The sequence below is a fragment of the Salvelinus alpinus genome, chromosome 34, assembly GCF_045679555.1.
Source record: "Salvelinus alpinus chromosome 34, SLU_Salpinus.1, whole genome shotgun sequence".
Lineage (NCBI taxonomy): Eukaryota > Metazoa > Chordata > Actinopteri > Salmoniformes > Salmonidae > Salvelinus > Salvelinus alpinus.
In genome coordinates, this window is record NC_092119.1 from 4,781,882 (window position 1) to 4,797,305 (window position 15,424).

At 42.9% G+C, this 15,424-nt stretch overlaps 1 protein-coding gene across 1 annotated transcript; it reads right to left on the reverse strand.

Moving 5' to 3' along the window:
- Positions 1-723: 723 nt before the first annotated feature.
- Positions 724-15,282, reverse strand: LOC139563830 (phospholipase A and acyltransferase 4-like). The gene is made up of 5 exons (XM_071382757.1): positions 15,147-15,282; positions 12,199-12,328; positions 7,628-7,716; positions 1,167-1,331; positions 724-1,039 (listed from the first exon to the last, which is right to left on the reverse strand). Exons 1-5 carry the CDS (start codon positions 15,153-15,155, stop codon positions 974-976), a joined length of 459 nt encoding a protein of 152 aa, XP_071238858.1. The 5' UTR covers positions 15,156-15,282; the 3' UTR covers positions 724-973.
- Between the last annotated feature and the right edge of the window lie 142 nt (positions 15,283-15,424).

The window sequence follows — 15,424 nt, forward strand, 5'->3', positions numbered from 1 at the left end:
GCCTTTTCATTCCCCACCCAGCACACAAGCACACCGCGCCTTTTCATTCCCCACCCAGCACACAAGCACACCGCGCCTTTTCATTCCCCACCCAGCACACAAGCACACCGCGCCTTTTCATTCCCCACCCAGCACACAAGCACACCGCGCCTTTTCATTCCCCACCCAGCACACAAGCACACCGCGCCTTTTCATTCCCCACCCAGCACACAAGCACACCGCGCCTTTTCATTCCCCACCCAGCACACAAGCACACCGCGCCTTTTCATTCCCCACCCAGCACACAAGCACACCGCGCCTTTTCATTCCCCACCCAGCACACAAGCACACCGCGCCTTTTCATTCCCCACCCAGCACACAAGCACACCGCGCCTTTTCATTCCCCACCCAGCACACAAGCACAAAGAGCAGATTCATATTTTCTCCATCGTTTCATGTCCCACATCACCATAACAACAATATGAGATCGAATTCAGGGCTCTACTCATTCCGCATCGTGGAAGTACAGCGTGATTGAAATGTGAAGGCAATGTAACCGCGTTAGTGGAGACTGCATTCACGGTAAACACTGCATATGTCAGCACATTCACAAATGACCTGTAACGCATTTCTGTAACGCTTTGGCAATACAGATTGAATGGTGCCCACGTCCCTTAAACTGAAGTAAAACCCTCACCCCGCCTTCTCTCGCGCTCTCTCTGAGACACACAGAATAATAGGAAACTATTTTACTGTATTTTATTGATGTGTGTGTATATATATTTAAAAAATACAATGTTCAATGTAACCCTGAATGCAAAAACAAAAAATAAAAATATTAATTCCCCTATATCATCATCCTACACTGGCTATGGAGTTACATTTAATACATGTACTGTTATAATTCTCCTTGTACCTCGTTAGTAGACATCTAGAGGGAATTAAACTGTAGACTGTGTTCCAATCTAGAACACAGCCACGGTCGTCGTCATGGTTACAACAACTTCTTCTCAAACGGCTTCTTCCAGGTGGGCAGGATCTGGGCGTAGACCTTTTCAATCTGTAACCAATCACAACAGATCTTCTCAATCTACAACCAATCACATCAGACATTGTTGCACTTCATATACACCCCCCCCCCTCAAAAGACACACACACACACACGCACTCACCATCCCTACCCTTACCTGGGTGGACTTCTTGAGTCCGTATCTGAAGAGCGTGGCCTGGTGTTCAGAGTTATGAAACAGGATGTCGAAGGTGACGTCTCTACCGATCATGTCGTCTATCGCAGGCTTCACCAGAGAGTAGAAATCCCTGGGTGGATGGACCTCATCCAGCAAGTTCCTCACCTACACAAACAGAGGAGCTATAACCTCACCTACACACACAGAGGAGCTATAACCTCACCTACACACACAGAGAGGAGCTATAACCTCACCTACACACACAGAGGAGTTATAACCTCACCTACACACACACACAGAGGAGCTATGACCTCACCTACACACACAGAGGAGGTATAACCTCACCTACACACACAGAGGAGCTATAACCTCACCTACACACACAGAGGGGAGCTATAACCTCATCTACACACACAGAGAGGAGCTATAACCTCACCTACACACACAGAGGAGCTATAACCTAATCTACACACACAGAGGAGCTATGACCTCACCTACACACACACAGAGGAGTTATAACCTCACCTACACACACAGAGAGGAGCTATAACCTCACCTACACACACACAGAGGAGCTATGACCTCACCTACACACACACAGAGGAGTTATAACCTCACCTACACACACAGAGAGGAGCTATAACCTCACCTACACACACACAGAGGAGCTATAACCTCATCTACACACACAGAGGAGCTATAACCTCACCTACACACACACACAGAGGAGCTATAACCTCACCTACACACACACACAGAGGAGCTATGACCTCACCTACACACACAGAGGAGCTATGACCTCACCTACACACACACAGAGGAACTATGACCTCACCTACACACACAGAGGAGCTATAACCTCACCTACACACACAGAGGAGCTATGACCTCACCTACACACACAGAGGAACTATGACCTCACCTACACACACAGAGGAGCTATAACCTCACCTACACACACAGAGGAGCTATGACCTCACCTACACACACAGAGGAGGTATAACCTCACCTACACACACAGAGGAGCTATAACCTCACCTACACACACAGAGGAGTTATAACCTCACCTACACACACAAAGGAGCTATAACCTCACCTACACACACAGAGGAGGTATAACCTCACCTACACACACAGAGGAGCTATAACCTCACCTACACACACAGAGGAGTTATAACCTCACCTACACAAACAGAGGAGCTATAACCTCACCTACACACACATATAGAGGAGCTATAACCTCACCTACACAAACAGAGGAGCTATAACCTCATCTACACACACAGAGGAGCTATAACCTCACCTACACACACACACAGAGGAGCTATAACCTCACCTACACACACACACAGAGGAGCTATGACCTCACCTACACACACAGAGGAGCTATGACCTCACCTACACACACACAGAGGAACTATGACCTCACCTACACACACAGAGGAGCTATAACCTCACCTACACACACAGAGGAGCTATGACCTCACCTACACACACAGAGGAACTATGACCTCACCTACACACACAGAGGAGCTATAACCTCACCTACACACACAGAGGAGCTATGACCTCACCTACACACACAGAGGAGGTATAACCTCACCTACACACACAGAGGAGCTATAACCTCACCTACACACACAGAGGAGTTATAACCTCACCTACACACACAAAGGAGCTATAACCTCACCTACACACACAGAGGAGGTATAACCTCACCTACACACACAGAGGAGCTATAACCTCACCTACACACACAGAGGAGTTATAACCTCACCTACACAAACAGAGGAGCTATAACCTCACCTACACACACATATAGAGGAGCTATAACCTCACCTACACAAACAGAGGAGCTATAACCTCATCTACACACACAGAGGAGCTATAACCTCACCTACACACACAGAGGAGCTATGACCTCACCTACACACACAGAGGAGCTATAACCTCACCTACACACACAGAGGAGCTATAACCTCACCTACACACAGAGGAGCTATAACCTCACCTACACACACAGAGGAGCTATAACCTCACCTACACACACAGAGGAGGTATAACCTCACCTACACACACAGAGAGGAGCTATAACCTCACCTACACACACAGAAGAGCTATGACCTCACCTACACACACAGAGGAGCTATAACCTCACCTACACACACAGAGGAGGTATAACCTCACCTACACACACAGAGCAGCTATAACCTCACCTACACACAGAGGAGCTATAACCTCACCTACACATATAGAGGAGCTATAACCTCACCTACACACACAGAGGAGCTATAACCTCACCTACACACACAGAGGAGCTATAACCTCACCTACACACACAGAGGAGCTATAACCTCACCTACACACACAGAGGAGCTATAACCTCACCTACACACAGAGAGGAGCTATAACCTCACCTACACACACAGAGGAGCTATAACCTCACCTACACACACAGAGGAGGTATAACCTCACCTACACACACAGAGGAGCTATGACCTCACCTACACACACAGAGGAGCTATGACCTCACCTACACACACAGAGAGGTATAACCTCACCTACACACACAGAGGAGGTATAACCTCAACTACACACACACAGAGGAGGTATAACCTCACCTACACACACAGAGGAGCTATAACCTCACCTACACACACAGAGGAGCTATGACCTCACCTACACACACAGAGGAGCTATAACCTCACCTACACACACAGAGGAGCTATAACCTCACCTACACACACAGAGGAGCTATGACCTCACCTACACACACAGAGGAGCTATGACCTCACCTACACACACAGAGGAGCTATGACCTCACCTACACACACAGAGGAGCTATGACCTCACCTACACACACAGAGGAGCTATAACCTCACCTACACACACACACAGAGGAGCTATAACCTCACCTACACACACACAGAGGAGCTTTAACCTCACCTACACATATAGAGGAGCTATAACCTCACCTAAACACACACAGAGGAGCTTTAACCTCACCTACACATATAGAGGAGCTATAACCTCACCTACACACACACAGAGGAGCTATAAACTCACCTACACACACAGAGGAGCTATAACCTCACCTACACACACAGAGGAGCTATAACCTCACCTACACACACAGAGGAGCTATAACCTCACCTACACACACAGAGGAGCTATAACCTCACCTACACACAGAGAGGAGCTATAACCTCACCTACACACACAGAGGAGCTATAACCTCACCTACACACACAGAGGAGGTATAACCTCACCTACACACACAGAGGAGCTATGACCTCACCTACACACACAGAGGAGCTATGACCTCACCTACACACACAGAGAGGTATAACCTCACCTACACACACAGAGGAGGTATAACCTCACCTACACACACACAGAGGAGGTATAACCTCACCTACACACACAGAGGAGCTATAACCTCACCTACACACACAGAGGAGCTATGACCTCACCTACACACACAGAGGAGCTATAACCTCACCTACACACACAGAGGAGCTATAACCTCACCTACACACACAGAGGAGCTATAACCTCACCTACACACAGAGAGGAGCTATAACCTCACCTACACACACAGAGGAGCTATAACCTCACCTACACACACAGAGGAGGTATAACCTCACCTACACACACAGAGGAGCTATGACCTCACCTACACACACAGAGGAGCTATGACCTCACCTACACACACAGAGAGGTATAACCTCACCTACACACACAGAGGAGGTATAACCTCACCTACACACACACAGAGGAGGTATAACCTCACCTACACACACAGAGGAGCTATAACCTCACCTACACACACAGAGGAGCTATGACCTCACCTACACACACAGAGGAGCTATAACCTCACCTACACACACAGAGGAGCTATAACCTCACCTACACACACAGAGGAGCTATGACCTCACCTACACACACAGAGGAGCTATGACCTCACCTACACACACAGAGGAGCTATGACCTCACCTACACACACAGAGGAGCTATAACCTCACCTACACACACACACAGAGGAGCTATAACCTCACCTACACACACACAGAGGAGCTTTAACCTCACCTACACATATAGAGGAGCTATAACCTCACCTACACACACACAGAGGAGCTATAACCTCACCTACACATATAGAGGAGCTATAACCTCACCTACACACACACACAGAGGAGCTATGACCTCACCTACACACACAGAGGAGCGATAACCTCACCTACACACACACACAGAGGAGCTATAACCTCACCTACACACACACACAGAGGAGCTATAACCTCACCTACACACATAGAGGAGCTATAACCTCACCTACACACAGAGGAGCTATAACCTCACCTACACACACAGAGGAGCTATAACCTCACCTACACACACAGAGGAGCTATAACCTCACCTACACACACAGAGGAGCTATAACCTCACCTACACACACAGAGGAGCTATAACCTCACCTACACACACAGAGGAGCTATGACCTCACCTACACACACAGAGGAGCTTTAACCTCACCTACACACACAGAGGAGCTATAACCTCACCTACACACACACAGAGAGGAGCTATGACCTCACCTACACACACAGAGGAGCTATAACCTCACCTACACACACAGAGGAGCTATGACCTCACCTACACACACACAGAGAGGAGCTATGACCTCACCTACACACACAGAGGAGATATAACCTCACCTACACACACAGAGGAGCTATAACCTCACCTACACTTACAGAGGAGCTATAACCTCACCTACACACACAGAGGAGCTATAACCTCACCCACACACACACACAGAGGAGCTATATCCTCACCCACACACACACACAGAGGAGCTATAACCTCACCTACACACACAGAGGAGCTAGAACCTCACCTACACACACAGAGGAGCTATAACCTCACCTACACACACAGAGGAGCTATAACCTCGCCTACACACACAGATGAGCTAGAACCTCACCTACACACACAGAGGAGCTATAACCTCACCTACACACACACAGAGGAACTATAACCTCACCTACGCACACACACACACAGAGGAACTATTATCTCATCTACACACACAGAGAGGAGCTATAACCTCACCTACGCACACACACACACAGAGGAACTATTATCTCATCTACACACACAGAGAGGAGCTATAACCTCACCTACGCACACACACACACAGAGGAGCTATGACCACACCTACACACACAGAGGAGCTATAACCTCACCTACACACACAGAGGAGCTATAACCTCACCTACACACACACAGAGGAGCTATGACCTCACCTACACACACAGAGGAGCTATAACCTCACCTACACACACAGAGGAGCTATGACCTCACCTACACACACAGAGGAGCTATAACCTCACCTACACACACAGAGGAGCTATGACCTCACCTACACACACAGAGGAGCTATAACCTCACCTACACACACACACAGAGGAGCTATAACCTCACCTACACACACACACAGAGGAGCTATGACCTCACCTACACACACAGAGGAGCTATGACCTCACCTACACACACAGAGGGGAGCTATAACCTCACCTACACACACAGAGGAGCTATGACCTCACCTACACACACAGAGGAGCTATGACCTCACCTACACACACAGAGGAGCTATAACCTCACCTACACACACAGAGGAGCTATAACCTCACCTACACACACAGAGGAGCTATGACCTCACCTACACACACAGAGGAGCTATGACCTCACACACACAGAGGAGCTTTAACCTCACCTACACACAGAGGAGGTATAACCTCACCTACACACACAGAGGAGCTATAACCTCACCTACACACACAGAGGAGGTATAACCTCACCTACACACACAGAGGAGCTATAACCTCACCTACACACACAGAGGAGCTATGACCTCACCTACACACACAGAGGAGCTATGACCTCACCTACACACACAGAGGAGCTATGACCTCACACACACAGAGGAGCTTTAACCTCACCTACACACACAGAGGAGCTATAACCTCACCTACACACACAGAGGAGCTATAACCTCACCTACACACACAGAGGAGGTATAACCTCACCTACACACACAGAGGAGCTATAACCTCACCTACACACACAGAGGAGGTATTACCTCACCTACACACACAGAGGAGCTATGACCTCACCTACACACACAGAGGAGCTATAACCTCACCTACACACACACAGAGGAGTTATAACCTCACCTACACACACAGAGGAGCAATAACCTCACCTACACACACACAGAGGAGCTATGACCTCACCTCTACACACATAGAGGAGCTATGACCTCACCTACACACACAGAGGAGCTATGACCTCACCTACACACACAGAGGAGCTATGACCTCACACACAAGCTTTAACCTCACACACACACAGTAAATATTTCATTATTATAGTTTGCATCTGAGTGAGTGTGTTACCTTGTATCTCCGTCCCACTAGCTCCACTGGGTCCAATTTGACCTCTGACTTCAGGGCTCGACCAAATAACAGCAGCTTCGTCTCCGAGTCTACACACATAGTCGATTAGTACAACATAGCAAGTGTGTGTCAGTGTGTATGTACACGTTTTACTACACTTGTGATTACTTAAAAATATATATATATATTTAACCTTTATTTAGCTAGGCAAGTCAGTTAAGAACAAATTCTTACTTACAATGACGGGCTAGGAACAGTGGGTTAACTGCCTTGTTCAGGGGCAGAACAACAGATTTTTACATTGTCAGCTTGGGGATTCGATCTAGCAACCTTTCGGTTACAGGCCCAATGCTCCAACCACTAGGCTACCTGCCGCCCAGGTAGCCTAGTGGTTAGACTTGAAGTCCTCACAAGAATAGTTAACCAACAAAAATTCAGAGAAGTGAGGACATTTTGCCGGTTCTCACTTGTAAAAAGCCCAATTTAGGCTTCGGTGTTATGGTATCAATTGTTGGTCCCCAAAAAGTCCTCACAAGTATAGTAACACAAAAACGAAAACAATTGCAAATTGTTGTGGACCTGTAAACAGGTTGTCTGAATTCAATAATGTTTTGCATCTACTTTCCCCTAACCTAAACACTGCCCTCTGAAACAGGTGTGTAGGTTACCACTGTAGTTATCTTCCAGAGTAGACAATGTTTATGAATTTGTGGGCAGTGTAGCATATTTCGGGGCCTCATTTATAAACCGTTACTTGACGTGAGAATGCCACCCCACAAACCTGCGATCCATGCGGACCCACATCTGGTAGCAGTTGAAACATTGTATTGCGTTTGCTGGAAAATAAGTATGTCGTGAAAATGAGGGATATGATGTAAAAGCTTACGTTTTTTTATGCTATGTCTGAATAGCTTACTGTTAGTTGAAATGTCCCAGGTGAACAATATTTAATTTATGTGATACATAATACATAGGCTATTTTCATAACCATTACAGAATAAACTCTTTACCACCGTTTCTGGCCATGACGGTTGATATTCCAGAATAAACTTTAGCCCAAAACAAAATCAGGCAGGTCACCCATGATACAAGTCAGTATTCGACGTCCATCCACGTGTGAGGACGTCGGGAGATGACGTGGAAACCGGCCACTAGGGGGCGGTGTTACCTTCACGTAGTTTTCAACGTTGTGGACGGAGATGGCAGATGGGCGATAAACATCTGCCTCTGAATCTAAAGGTTGCATGTTTGAATCCAGTGATAGAAAGTGGTTTTGACCCTAACCTTTAACCTCTAACCTTAACCATTCAGAGTTAATGATTAACCTTAACCATTCAGAGTTAATGTCTAACCTTAACCATTCAGAGTTAATGATTAACCTTAACCATTCAGAGTTAATGCCTAACCTTAACCATTCAGAGTTAATGTCTAACCTTAACCATTCAGAGTTAATGATTAACCTTAACCATTCAGAGTTAATGATTAACCTTAACCATTCAGAGTTAATGTCTAACCTTAACCATTCAGAGTTAATGATTAACCTTAACCATTCAGAGTTAATGACTAACCTTAACCATTCAGAGTTAATGATTAACCTTAACCATTCAGAGTTAATGATTAACCTTAACCATTCAGAGTTAATGATTAACCTTAACCATTCAGAGTTAATGATTAACCTTAACCATTCAGAGTTAATGATTAACCTTAACCATTCAGAGTTAATGATTAACCTTAACCATTCAGAGTTAATGATTAACCTTAACCATTCAGAGTTAATGATTAACCTTAACCATTCAGAGTTAATGCCTAACCTTAACCATTCAGAGTTAATGATTAACCTTAACCATTCAGAGTTAATGACTAACCTTAACCATTCAGAGTTAATGATTAACCTTAACCATTCAGAGTTAATGATTAACCTTAACCATTCAGAGTTAATGATTAACCTTAACCATTCAGAGTTAATGCCTAACCTTAACCATTCAGAGTTAATGATTAACCTTAACCATTCAGAGTTAATGACTAACCTTAACCATTCAGAGTTAATGATTAACCTTAACCATTCAGAGTTAATGATTAACCTTAACCATTCAGAGTTAATGATTAACCTTAACCATTCAGAGTTAATGATTAACCTTAACCATTCAGAGTTAATGATTAACCTTAACCATTCAGAGTTAATGATTAACCTTAACCATTCAGAGTTAATGTCTAACCTTAACCATTCAGAGTTAATGATTAACCTTAACCATTCAGAGTTAATGCCTAACCTTACCCATTCAGAGTTAATGTCTAACCTTAACCATTCAGAGTTAATGTCTAACCTTAACCATTCAGAGTTAATGCCTAACCTTAACCATTCAGAGTTAATGCCTAACCTTACCCATTCAGAGTTAATGTCTAACCTTAACCATTCAGAGTTAATGTCTAACCTTAACCATTCAGAGTTAATGCCTAACCTTAACCATTCAGAGTTAATGCCTAACCTTAACCATTCAGAGTTAATGCCTAACCTTAACCATTCAGAGTTAATGCCTAACCTTAACCATTCGGAGTAAATGTCTAACCTTAACCATAAAAAATTTGACATTTGGAACAACTTCTACATTTGTTTGAGAAACAGGAATGAACAACAAATGACCATGCACATCTCTCATTTAACTGAGCTTATACGTATTTTGCTCTATACAGCTGAAAGGGAACGCGGTTTATAGGGTAATACTCAGTCGAATTTAAAACATGGACAGTTGATATTTTGCTTTGAAGTGTGTAGGCTATTGCTATAAGTACGCCTACTGAGCAGATATACAGTAGCTTCCAGACAATGTTTCAGAATTTGCGGGCAGCACATTTAGGTTTGGGAAAAAGTCAATGCAAAACATTGATTGAAATCAAATGATCAGTTTACAGGTACACATTTCTTAATTTTTTACTGCAAATAAAGCAAATGTATTTGTAAAAATGTTAAACATTCTGACAACAGACATTTAATCAAGATTGCCATTGCTCCTTATTTTAAGTAACTTCCCTGGCCTAATTCCAATACTTCCACAGTATACAGCAAATAAGGGGGTAATATTGTCACCACAAAGGGCATTTTTCAGACATTGAGTTGTAATACCTGTTCACGCGTCCAGTTTCAAGTCGGGTCAGATTTATATTGGGAAAAAATGCGCATGTATTGCGTGCGACAAGTTTATAAATCTTTTGTAAATAGTGTTTTCAGAAATGGCTCATGCAGATATTTAGTGTCAAATGTACACAGCGGTTATGAACGAGGCCCCTGATCTTCAGGAGGCCCCCTAATGATTTTGTTAGTCACTCTCACTCAGATATCATATTAACAAAAATGGCGCCTGGAGGTGAAGGCAGATGTATCTCATGATAAGCTGTAGACCACACTATCTACCTAGAGAGTTTTCATCTGTATTTTTCATAGCTGTTTACATACCACCACAGTCAGAGTCTGGCACTAAGACAGCAATGAATGAGCTGCATTCAAACAGCAAGCAAACTGGAAAATGCTCACCCAGAGGCGGCGCTCCTAGTGGCCGGTGACTTTAATGCAGGGAAACTTAAATCAGTTTCACCTCATTTCTATCAGCATGTTACATGTGCAACAAGAGGAAAGAACTCTAGACCACCTTTACTCCACACAGAGATGCGTACGAAGCTCTCCCTCACCCTCCATTTGGCAAATCTGACCATTATTATATCCTCCTGATTCCTCCTGATTCCTGCTTACAAGCAAAAACTAAAGCAGGAAGCACCAGTGACTCGGTCAACAAAGAAGTGGTCAGATGAAGCAAAGGCTAAGCTACAGGACTGTTTTGCACAGACTGGAATATGTTCCGTGATTCCTCCGATGGCATTGAGGAGTTCACCACATCTGTCATTGACTTCATCAAGTGCATCGATGATGTCATCCCCACAGTGACTGTACGTACATACCCCAACCAGAAGCCATGGATTACAGGCAACATCCGCACTGAGCTAAAGGCTAGAGCTGTCGGTTTCAAGGAGCGGGACTCTAGCTTATAAGAAATCCCGCTATGCCCTCAGACGAACCATCAAACAGGCAAAGTGTCAATACAGGACTAAAATCAAATCGTACTACACCGACTTCGACGCATAGGAACTGAGAAGTGGTCTGTGGCCACCACCTGCAGAACCACTCTTTTATTGGGGGTGTCTTGCTAATTGCCTATAATTTCCACCTTTTGTCTATTCCATTTGCACAACAGCATGTGAAATTTATTGTCAATCAGTGTTGCTTCCTAAGTGGACAGTTTGATTTCACAGAAGTGTGATTGACTTGGAGTTACATTGTGTTGTTTAAGTGTTCCCTTTATTTTTTTGAGCAGTGTAGATAACAGATCCCTCTGTATATATTTAATAGTTTTTCATCCCGGTGCTGAGTTGATGTGTCGTGGTTAATCTGTGTTTGTAGATCGGTGAATGAAGCCACAACAACCAAAGAGATAATGGCTGGGAGGTGGGGGGAGCTCACTAAAACTCAAACCCTGGTTACGGCCCTGTGTGTGTGTGTGTGTGTGTGTGTGGACACAGACCTCTGCAGGTAAGATGTGCTACGTAGGGCACTCCATCCCTCTCTCCGTAATAAATTCCAAAATGGGAGAAGTATTTATTCAGAGGAAACTCCAGGATGTCTCCTGGGAACGGCTTCGGATGGGAACTCCCCTACAAGGCAGAGAGAAACTGGGACTGAGACATGGTTACACACACACACACACACACACACACACACACACACACACACACACACACACCCAAACTCAGAACCAAACCCCCACTACAGTTCTTGTGTTGATATAAAGTGTTATTTGCCAGTGCTAAAGATCGGTATTTCCTCTAAAGTCATTATAGAATCAGTCTAACATTTATGAATCATGACAACAAACACTACAATAATGTCTCATCACATAACAATCCTAGCTCAATAACCAATAGAGTAGCTGCAAGCAGCAATGAACAGGGTTCACAGGATGACAGAAAGGACACGAGAGCAGTTGGATAACAAAGCAAGGACTATCCTGTAGTAACTATCTTCCTTTATGTGCAATCAGTGAAAGCATAACCATGTTTATCTCTCAGTAACACAAGGACGACGCATGTGAAGTTTGGTCTTTGGATGCAGCAGGTAATCATTCTTAGGGATCCATTTTAACAAACGTAACACAATGGTATATCGTAGCGCTGGAGCTAGGGCTATAGGTCCGGGTGTGTGTTAGATTTGTTTTGTTGCTATTTTCACTGTGGGCATTATCAGCGCAATAGCTGGAGGTGGCACGAAAGGGCTGTGTTTGATAAATATATTATAGGTGTGACGAGGGCTTGGCCAATCATCGACCAATCAACACGCTGCATGCCGTTGTCTCAAGTTCTGTAGGTTATTAGCAGTATTTGCGTTGTCATCAACCCGGGGGCCACAGAATATATTCTACCTAGTCCATTGTGGATTGACACAGTTTGGTTGATACAGTAGTTTAAATAACATAGGCTACAGGAACGAGTAGTAGCAACAGTAAAAATAAAATAATCCATTGTTTGCTCTACACGTTTGTGTGTGTTGACAGCCAACATTGTTGCAATAGGCTTAAAATCTCTGTTTAAAACGAGACAGACTTCATTACCAAAATTATCCTATTTAGTAGATATCAATACCACATTCAATGAGGTTCGTCTAAGGGACGTCCACGATAGCGATGACACGTTTCAAGTTCACAGGCCAGTGGTTTAAATGGACATGTAAAATCTCATTTGTGATTTGTCAATAACTCTGCCATCTTTGGACCAATGAGTCATTTGGTCCTATGGTTCATGAGAAGATTTTAAGTATTTTTTTTATGCATACAAACTTATGTGTTAGCATCTACTGGTATAGTGTGTCCATCTTTGAATGTATCAATGTTTTTTGATGATGAGCCCAAAGATCCAATTTGCTGTGAATCTGACTTTTAGTCCATGATAATATTTTTGGGGATTATTTTAAGCATTAGCTTTACATAATCAAAAAAGTGAATTGTTAACAGTTATTCCTTTTAAGATATCAAGGCCAAAAACTTGGGAGTGGATTTACAAATTATTTCCTGATTTATAAATAACTCAAGACATCTCTTAACCAATCCCTTAGCCTTGCTCAAACTAAAGTTAAGATGTACAATTGGCCTACATACTTCATTTGATGTTTTGGGGATTTATGGTTCATGCCATTTTTTTTTTTATATATAAAGGTTTTCCAATATGTGCAATATAAAGGAAAAATCTATCCTGACGGACATGAGTCATTGAGGCAAATTTGTTCAGCCTGAGGAAAGACACCTGCATACAAAGTTGCAGCGCCACCCACAGGCCAATCAGTGCCATTATTTTAGACCAAGTTGCTCATGGCTTCTAGTTTCTGCGTGCCAAATTAGAAAAAAAAAGTTACCAATCTATGCTTGAGTTATTTGACCATGTCAAGGAAGAAAAAAATAATCAAAGAATAACAATGGGTTTCACAGATTTGCTGTGAAGCCCTAATAATGTCTAATCATATACGATTAAGTATCCTACCAGGTAGTAATGATCAGAGAACGTAACAAAATGATTAAATATAATCCTACCAGGTAGTAATGACCAGATATAACATCATGTTTAAGTATAATCCTACCAGGAAGTAATGAGAAATTAATATAACAACATGATAAAGTATAATACTACCAGGAAGTAATTAGAAATTAATATAACAATATGATTAAATATAATCCTACCAGGTAGCAATGACCAGATATAACATGATTAAATATAATACTACCAGGTAGTAATGACCAGATATAACAATATGATTAAATATAATCCTACCAGGAAGTAATGACCAGATATAACAATATGATTAAATATAATCCTACCAGGTAGTAATGACCAGATATAACAACATGATTAAATATAATACTACCAGGTAGTAATGACCAGATATAACAATATGATTAAATATAATCCTACCAGGTAGTAATGACCAGATATAACAATATGATTAAATATAATCCTACCAGGAAGTAATGACCAGATATAACAATATGATTAAATATAATCCTACCAGGTAGTAATGACCAGATATAACAACATGATTAAATATAATACTACCAGGTAGTAATGACCAGATATAACAATATGATTAAATATAATCCTACCAGGTAGTAATGACCAGATATAACAACATGATTAAATATAATACTACCAGGTAGTAATGACCAGATATAACTTCATGATTAAATATAATCCTACCAGGAAGTAATGACCAGATATAACAATATGATTAAATATAATCCTACCAGGTAGTAATGACCAGATATAACAACATGATTAAATATAATACTACCAGGAAGTACTGACGAGATATACATCATGATTAAATATAATCCTACCAGGAAGTAATGACCAGATATAACATCATGATTAAATATAATCCTACCAGGAAGTAATGACCAGATAACAACATGATTAAATATAATCCTACCAGGCCCATGGGTGTTGGTGTTTCTCTTCTGTGTGCTTTGAAACTCCAGTCACAGACACCCACTTCAGAGAGACACTGAGAAATGCATAGATGATCTGAGAGCCTCTATCTTAATAATATCGCAGTCATGTTTTGCATAAGGGCCCGTGATAATATGACCCCTCCAGTCAGGAAACACCTGTTGACAAAGACACACACCCTAAAATATAAAGATATCAGATGGATTACAAGCATTACACATCACACCCAAACCACCCCTATTACAAGCATAAACCCAC